The sequence below is a fragment of the Anarhichas minor genome, unplaced genomic scaffold (genome assembly GCF_050575085.1).
Source record: "Anarhichas minor isolate MPS153535 unplaced genomic scaffold, ASM5057508v1 ptg000027l, whole genome shotgun sequence".
NCBI classification, from domain to species: domain Eukaryota; kingdom Metazoa; phylum Chordata; class Actinopteri; order Perciformes; family Anarhichadidae; genus Anarhichas; species Anarhichas minor.
This window is the reverse complement of record NW_027466473.1, coordinates 23,885,001-23,893,868: the sequence shown is the minus strand read 5'-3', so window position 1 is coordinate 23,893,868 and position 8,868 is coordinate 23,885,001. Positions and strand designations below refer to the sequence as shown.

Below are 8,868 nucleotides of genomic sequence, written 5' to 3'. Positions count from 1 at the left end.
GACGACATGTGATCCTCAAACAACCAAAACCAAACCTGAGCGTCTTTAGAAGCACTTTAAACTCACATCAGCACATCTGTGCAAATGATCAGTTTCCATGTGTCCACACAGAGAGATGAAGTGATGAAGATGACTGAGATAAATGTATCTCTATCATCTCTGTTCAAAGAAAACTGAACATTTAATAAACTCTGAAACTCTGAATGAGCTGAATCTAACAGACACGTTTCTGCTAATAATCAGTGAGTCATAACGCCTTCACGTCTTCTTCTCTGGTAAATGTAAAGAGATGTTACTTCCTGTTTAGTGTGAGACACTGAGATATGAATGTGACTTTTCTTCTGAAGGATTTTTATGTCTTCCACAAAACAATCTCAACTCAAGGTCCCAGCTTGTTCTGGAGCTTTCAACAGCACCTCGCCGTCTTCATCAGCACCTCGCCGTCTTCAGGAATTTTCTTAGCTGATCAAACTTGGTTTCAAACCACGTTTAAAAATTGGAAAAATTGGAATTGGATCTTCGTTCTTGACCTCATAATCAGCAAAAGGATTATCTTATCTCATTACAGAGAATAATGTAATTTAGTGTCGCTGTGTTCCTCGCTGCTGGTGGATGCCAATGCTAATAGGCCAAACTTTAAACCTTAATATATTTTGAAAGGGCTGAGTTAGGGAACTGAAATCTGCGATGTCATCATTTCTCAACAGGAGAGATTAGAGTTCAACATGAAGTTCAGTTTGTTGACTTCATTCAAATATTAACAGGATTTGTGGTGAAAAGCAAACTATGTTTCCGCCCGGTCTCGAACCGGGGACCTTTCGCGTGTTAGGCGAACGTGATGACCACTACACTACGGAAACCACATAGATGGTGCATTCAGGGACATAAAAAAAAAAGTGTTTTCAACATATTGAAGCGCCCAAAATGATCTGTGTCACTGAGATCGGTCGCGTCAGTGATTCCAGTTTTACAGAGTTCTTTTTTATTCCTTTAGTTATTTATTTATTCCTGTTTGTATTTTTGTACTTTTTTATATGCATTTATTTCAATAAAGCGCATTAAAACCGATACGTTCAACACGGAAGCTAGTAATGAAAAGCAATATGTGTTTCCGCCCGGTCTCGAACCGGGGACCTTTCGCGTGTGAGGCGAACGTGATAACCACTACACTACGGAAACTCGGTTAAATGATGCGTTCAGGTACCACTAGAAAACTTTGTCCCGTTCCCTATCTTTCCCATCTAGATCCTGGAGGAAGAGGTTGTTTCAGAAATCACAACCCGTTGTGATGAACCACCAGAAGACTTATCTGAAGAGGACAGATTAAAATGAACTGAATGAATAATTTAGACGACGTATAAAATAAAAGCAGAAATGTTTAGAACAAGGAGCAGATATCTGATATTTCTTTAAACTAGAAACATTGAAGGGACTGTTACCTTGTCAGCTTTTTCTAAATATTTAAACAAATCATGAAGGAAGAGATAATGTGTGATTCAACAATCACACATTATCATTACTCAACTTGGTCATTTAAAAATGAATAAGTCACCAGTAACAATGAAATGACACAGTTATAATCTGTGGAAATATAAGTCTTAACTCTCTTAACTCTCTCCATTCATTCTCGATGGTACTGATCACTACGGCTGTCAGATGTCTGTGATGTCGGGGCGCTGTTTGTCCCCTTTGAGTGGCAGACGTCCCAGCGTCATATAAATATAAGTTATTGCATTAAAATAAATACAGTTATTGCACTAGAATAAATACAATATGTTCAGGATATAACATCTGTGTTTATAGTTAATATCTAGATTGTATTAATAAAAATCACCTGGACTGACTGACTTACTTATACTTTTACTTCAGCGCATCAAACAACAATCCTTTTCATTCATTGATTTAATCGTTTTTTCCAAATCCAACAGATATTCAGAGAAGCAGCAATCCTGACATAATGATGATTATTGTTTCAGCACTTATATCGTAAATATGTTTATGGATACACCATCTACTGTATGTATATATGTATACTGTATATTTAATGTACAGGTCATTTGTTTTATATATGATGTTTTAGGGGCATTGTGTTTTTCTACATTCTAGAATCAGCTCGATACAGAAACTCTGAGAGTGCTGCGTTCAGGTACCAAACCAAAAGCTCGTCCCGTTCCCTGTCTTTCTTCATCCTAGATCCCGGATCAGGAGGTTGAATGAATAAATCGCCAGTAATGATGAAATTACACCATCAGAATTTGTGCCACAGATAAAAAAGGTTCAAAGATGATCCCGAAGTGGAAATAAAATGTGTTTCGAACCGGGGACGTTTCGCGTGTGAGGCGAACGTGATAACCACTACACTACAGAAACTGATGTGCAGTAGGTGATGACGTAATACACTAAATACAGTAACTGGTTCTGTACTTCGATGTGTGTAACGTAGAAGAACGAGCAGCAGATGTCTCCATCTCCCCACCAGAGGGGGTTCGTTGGTCTCTTCCTCAGAAGAAGACCAGCAAGAGAAGAGTGTAAACACTGAAAGAACGCAAAGAAGGGATGAATGTACATGAAACCATATTGATATGTGACTTAGAGTTCTTACAGTTCAGTAGTTTTATGAATGTCGTATTAATAATAAAATATCTGAATACTTCCTCTTAACGCTGAATAACGTTAAGAGTCTGCAAAACATCTGAAAGCAGCGCAGGAACATATTTAAATAACTTTACTGAAGCAGCAACTTCCTGTTTTTCGGTTTGTCTGATTTTAAAGACACAGAATCACAGAGAAATACTAAACATTATAATCTGAACGTGCGTCTGGTTGTGGTTTGTTATTGAATGTATCATCTTTATTATTACTGATGTTGTGGTTGTAATACTTGTGTATTCTACTTGTTCTCTGCTACACTATATACACACCGTACTCACTTTAACGGTAAAACAAAGTTTCCTGGAAGTTGAGAACTCTTTCTGTTGATCCACAGCTCGTCTGTTGTCTCTGCTCTTCGTGTCTTTCAGCTCAACTTGTTCAGCAAACAGACGAAGAGGAACACGAGCAGAAAAGAAACGCAAACAATCCCACATGAATCAACTTCCTCCTTTAGCAGCAGAGGAACAGATATTTGGTTTATTTATATTTCAGACGGTCACTGAAGCAGAAAAACAAAAATGACTGAATGTGAAGAAATCAACTTTTACCAACAAAACAAACCCAATAAGCAACTACTTTGATTGTTTTTGAGTCATTTTTTAGGCAAAAATACCAAAACATTCCTTGTTGCTGCTTCTCAATCATGAATATTTATCGTCTTTTCTCTGTTTTACATCATTATAAAGTAAAGGTCTTTGGGTTTTGGGCTGTTTTGTCGGATGAAACATGAACCGGGAATCAATATTTTCCATGTTGTGACATTTTAAAGAACAAATTATTTAACAGACCTGTAGAACTTATTAAATAATCTTATATTTTTTCCATCAAGAGATCCAGTAGTGAAATCTGTTGCTATTATCTAAAGATGAGGAGTGAAGTCTAATGACTGTGTGCTGTTGTCACAGCTTCTCCTGGCTTTGTTGACGCTGTTGTTTTGTGCTGTTCATCGGCATTTTTCAACAGATGTTGAGTAAAAAGAAAAAGTAGTTCCTCGTTTCTCTTTTTTCTGCGATAAAGTTAAATGACTTTCGTCGCCGTGTAAAGAGGAAGTGACTCTTTTGGTGCGTTGATACACACACACGCACACGCACACACACACACACACACAGTATATAAGCCCTGTACTCCTCTGTGTGTCCTGTCAGTTGTCGGTTGTATCTCAGCATGGAGGAGACCTACGTCAGACACGTGGAGCTGTTGGGCTTCGAGAAACGTTCGTACCCGAGTCAGCACTACGTAAGCTTCAAAAACGTCCACTCAGCTGATTCTGAACATAGAGACGTTGTGTTTAAGTGTGACGTGATGTGTGAATAATGTGTGTGTGTGTGTGTGATATGTGTGTGTGATATGTGTGTGTAATGTGTGATATGTGTGTGATGTGTGTGTGATGTGTGTGTGATATGTGTGTGTGTGTGATGTGTGTGTAATGTGTGATATGTGTGTGATGTGTGTGTGATGTGTGTGTGATATGTGTGTGATGTGTGTGTGATGTGTGTGTGATGTGTGTGTGAGATGTGTGTGAGATGTGTGTGAGATGTGTGTGTGTGTGTGTAATGTGTGTGATATGTGTGTGTGTGTGTAATGTGTGATATGTGTGTGATATGTGTGTGATGTGTGTGTGATGTGATGTGTGTGTGATGTGATGTGTGTGTGATATGTGTGATATGTGTGTGATGTGTGTGTGATATGTGTGTGTGATGTGTGTGTGTGATGTGTGTGTGATGTGTGTGTGATGTGATGTGTGTGTGATGTGTGTGTGATGTGTGTGTGATGTGTGTGTGATGTGTGTGTGATGTGTGTGTGATGTGTGTGTGATGTGTGTGTGATGTGATGTGTGTGTGATGTGTGTGATGTGATGTGTGTGCAGGTGTACATGCTGATGGTGAAATGGAGCGACCTGTCGGAGAAGCTGATCTACAGGACGTATCCTGAGATCTACACCTTCCACGTGAGCTCTCCCTCTGCCCTACAAAATAAAAGCTCTGCTGACCAAATGTCAAGTTTAAAAACTGATTTAAAATGTTAGCTCTTTGATAAAGAAACGTTTGGATGTTTTTTTGGTCACAGAAATTGCTGAAGGAGATGTTTCCCATCGAGTCTGGTGAGATCGAGAAGAAGGACAGAATCATCCCGTCACTACCAGGTAATAATAATAATAATAATAATATTTATTATTATTATTATAATATTACTAATAATACTACTACTACTACTACTAATAATAATATTAATAATACAAATAATAATAATAATAATAATACTATTACTGATAATAATAATAATAATAATTATAATATTACTAATAATAATAATAATATTGCCTATATGTAAGCTGTTTGCATGTAAAATAATGCAGATTGTGTTTGTTTTCAGTGTCAGTGAGTGAAGAAGCAAAACTAAGTGCAACACTATTAATCACAGACTGGTACTAAAAAGATAACTCGTATAAATGTGAAGCAGCTGCATGAGACGTTTTCGTGAAACTCCCTCTGAAAGCTGTAACGTTCTTTCAGGAAGCACCTGAGGTTGTTCAACACATGTGGGCGAATCACTTCTCCTTTCTGCGTGTTTGTTGAAGCAACGGAGAAAAGCTGCAACAAGCATCAAGTCACTGATTTCAAAATGAGGGTTTTTTTGGGTTAAAGGAAGAACGGACAAGACTGACAATGAAGAACAAGGACAGTAGAACACGAAGAGACAGAAATAATGTTTAAAAGAACAAACAAACGGATTAATTATCTGTTATTATACGCTTAATAGTAGTGGAGCTAAAAAGAAAAGAAGGTAAACCAGACTCCATTGACAAAATGTCTTCAGTGTCTAGTTGAGCGAAGTCAGCAACACAAACTAACTGACCGATCACAGCAGCTGGTGTCTCTGAAGAGAGCACAGATAACATGAAAGTCTTCTAAATATAGCGTATTCACTCAAACATGTGTTTAGCGTGTTGGTTTGTCATCATGCTAACATCCAGCATTGTGTAGCGTTTAGCATGTAACGTTAGCACATTAGTGCGTGAAAGTTTACTGACGAAACCAAACGTGTTGCAACGTAAAGACGAAACCTCAATTCTGATGCAACAGCAGCTCAAACAACGGAAAGTCTGGAAACTTCCACTTCTCAAGAGCTGTGGTAAGAAAGTAACTAAGTAACTAAGTAACTCAGGTACAATTATGAAGTACTTTTACTTTACGTGAGTATTTAAATGCTGTTTCATACATCTTGACTACATCTTAAAGGGAAATCTAGTTTTTACTGCACAACAGATTCAGATTTTACAAACAACAAACAATCTCTGACTAGATTCCAGAAGTTTTAACGGTTGGAATATTGTTTTGGAGTATTTCTATACAGCATTAAATACAGAGATCACAATCAAACATGAAGTCTACTTTGTTATATTTCTCTGTCAAAGCTCAACTGAAAAAAGATCAAATTTAAAGCTTCAAATAACGTTTATTTTTCTCCTTTCTTTATAATTTCTCTTGTTTTTTTTACAGAGAAGAAAATCTCATTTGTGTAATTTGCACTCAAATTAGTCTTCATGATTCATGATTTCATTTTTCTTTATTTTGATCTTTGGCTGTGATGCTTTAATTCTAGGATCAAATAAAAAGACATTTCTTTCTACAGAATCTAAAGACGGCGTCTCTGGGAAACCGTCGTCCAGTTCCTGTGTTGTTGTTGTTGTTGTTGTTTATTTGAAACATGTGACTGTTGTTGTTTGTGTGCTCAGCTCCGCGGTGGCTGATCAGTAAGAAGTCACCAGAGACCAGACAGAACACGCTGGCTGAATACTGTCACTCACTCATCAACCTGCCGCCTCACATCTCACGATGCAGAGAACTCGGAACCTTCTACAGGGTCAGGAGAGAGGACGAGAACCCCCCCACCTCAAACACGTCAGTGTCACACACACACTCACACACACACACTCACACACACTCTCACACACACACACGTCTACGTCCACTACAGAGCATTAAAGATGAATCATTTCTAGAAGATTAATAAGTCAAACAATAAAGACAAATTGACGAATGAAAACTATGATTTTCTCTTCAGGCTGAAGAGAAACGAGACGTTTGTGATCTCCAAAGAGTCGACCAGAGGAAACGCATCCGGTGAGAATAATATTTATTTATAAATTGTCATATTTCCGTATATTTTTCTTCATGCTTATGTTTTATGCTTTATAGAAATCATTTTGAGTTGCCTTTGTTTATGAAATCTAAATAAAGAAGTGTCTTCTTGCTGCAAAGCTTCTTTTCTGTAATTCAAATATTCACGTTGATCTATAAATGTATTTAATGTTTTAATAATCAGTTGTAACTGTTAACTCCAGCAACTGGGTTTTATTTGTGTTTCCTGTAAAAGTTTTAGTGTTTTTTCCTGAAATCAAGAGATAATTATGTCTTGATTTTGCCCAACTTGTCACCATTAGTCGAGTCTTTATGCTTTATGATTTAATATTGCTTTGTTTGGATCTTGGACTCCAGAGATGTGGTTTTGGCTGTTTAACAAAATGTCTTTGATGTATTTTACAATACAATTGACTGTTTTCACTGTAAAAACGTAGATTTCACTGTTTGCTACTGTGACCAAGAGATAATTATGTTGTTGTGTTTATTGTTTACCTCTCAGAGATTTCCGGCCCCATCATATTGGACACCTACAGAGTGATCGCAGACTTCGAAAAGACGTCCAAACACGAGATCAACCTGCACACCGGAGACCTGGTGGAGATCGTGGAGAAAAACCAGAACGGTGAGAAGAGCTCCACTCTGAAACATCAACGTCGACTTTATGTTTCTTTGTAGCCGAGATCAACAAAGAGTTTACAAAAGATACAAAGTCTCAGTTTGAATAAGTGAGACCAGGTCTTGAGGTTCCTGCTGTTGCCTTCAGGTTGGTGGTTCTGCCAGTGTGAGTCTAAGCGAGGCTGGATCCCTGCGTCCTACTTGGAGCCTCTGGACGGACCGGAGGAGGCCGAGGAAGACGAGCCGAACTACGAAGGTAAGCTGCTGACATCGTCGCGTTGATTAAATAAAGTTTCAGTGTTTGTGACGCCTTTTGTCCTCCGTAGGAGAAATGTTCGTCAGCATCAAAGCCTACAAGAAGGAGCAGCCGGACGAGCTCTCTCTGGAGATCGGAGAAACTATAGAGGTGATTCACAAGCTGCTGGACGGCTGGTGGGTCGTCAGGTATGATACACACACACACACACACACACACACACACACACACACACACACACAGAGACACACACACACACACAGAGACACACCTCTAAACATCCCTACTGTCCCTTCAACACCTTCTAAAATGAATCCTACAGTTGTAACTGTTAGTTAATCTGGATATTTTCACAGGAAAGGAGATGAGACGGGTCACTTCCCCTCTATGTTCCTGCACAAAGCCGGAAAGAGAGAGATCTACGAAGCAGAGAGGACCAACCTGCAGGGACACAAACCGCCTCCTCGCAGGTACGAACACATCACTCAGAGTTAAAATAAGTTAAATGAACCTTCATGTTATCACAAAAAAACGTAGAGAAGTTAGAATTACCAGCTTCTACACATCTCACACACACAAACACAAACAAACACACACACACACACACACATTTCAGGAATTAGATCAGCACTTTAAAAATAACCAAAAGTAAAGAGTTCATAAAATGAAATGAATCTGGTATAAAATAAAGCACTTTGTTGTATTTAGGTTTTAAAGTGAAACCCTTCGACTGTGAGGAGTTGATGTTTTGCACAAAGTTCCTCTTTGGTCACTTTGCTGTTGAGTCACTTCAGACTAAAGAGAAGTTCAGTCTGTTGCACAAGAATTCGTCGTTAACAATATTTAAAACACACACACACACACACACACGTCTACGTCCACTACAGAGCATTAAAGATGCATCACCACCAAACTCCTCTCCTTTAAACTGTGTGTCCTCGTCTCAGGTCCACCATCCGAAATGCAAAGAGCATCCACAACAAGGCTCGTCAGCGGCTCAGCCAGGACGCGTACCGCAGGAACAGCCGCCGATACCTCCAGCAGAAAGGAGGCCGCCTCACAGAGCCCACCGGCAGCAGGAACACCGCCAAGTCACCGCTGAGGGAGAGGAAGAACCAGGGTAAGGAAGACACGGTTCTAGGGTGGAACATATTTATTATCATAGGTATATATATATATATATGTATATACTGTATATAG

General features: G+C 38.8%; 1 protein-coding gene and 2 non-coding genes across 3 annotated transcripts in view; 1 reads left to right on the top strand and 2 right to left on the bottom strand.

Moving 5' to 3' along the window:
• Nucleotides 1–787: 787 nt before the first annotated feature.
• Nucleotides 788–860, bottom strand: trnav-aac (transfer RNA valine (anticodon AAC)). Its single transcript has one exon. It is a non-coding gene; the product is annotated as a tRNA-Val (tRNA).
• A 246-nt stretch (nucleotides 861–1,106) lies between these two features.
• On the bottom strand, nucleotides 1,107–1,179 carry trnav-cac (transfer RNA valine (anticodon CAC)). Its single transcript has one exon. It is a non-coding gene; the product is annotated as a tRNA-Val (tRNA).
• Nucleotides 1,180–3,740: 2,561 nt separating this feature from the next.
• ncf1 (neutrophil cytosolic factor 1) overlaps nucleotides 3,741–8,868 on the top strand; it is a 7,046-nt gene continuing 1,918 nt past the window's right edge. Inside the window, exons 1-10 of the mRNA XM_076101432.1 lie at nucleotides 3,741–3,888; nucleotides 4,520–4,600; nucleotides 4,720–4,795; nucleotides 6,389–6,554; nucleotides 6,718–6,776; nucleotides 7,297–7,419; nucleotides 7,561–7,668; nucleotides 7,739–7,856; nucleotides 8,025–8,138; nucleotides 8,616–8,788. Of these exons, the coding sequence (XP_075957547.1) occupies nucleotides 3,817–3,888; nucleotides 4,520–4,600; nucleotides 4,720–4,795; nucleotides 6,389–6,554; nucleotides 6,718–6,776; nucleotides 7,297–7,419; nucleotides 7,561–7,668; nucleotides 7,739–7,856; nucleotides 8,025–8,138; nucleotides 8,616–8,788 (1,090 nt within the window). The 5' untranslated portion in view covers nucleotides 3,741–3,816. The remainder of the gene's footprint in view (nucleotides 3,889–4,519; nucleotides 4,601–4,719; nucleotides 4,796–6,388; nucleotides 6,555–6,717; nucleotides 6,777–7,296; nucleotides 7,420–7,560; nucleotides 7,669–7,738; nucleotides 7,857–8,024; nucleotides 8,139–8,615; nucleotides 8,789–8,868) is intronic.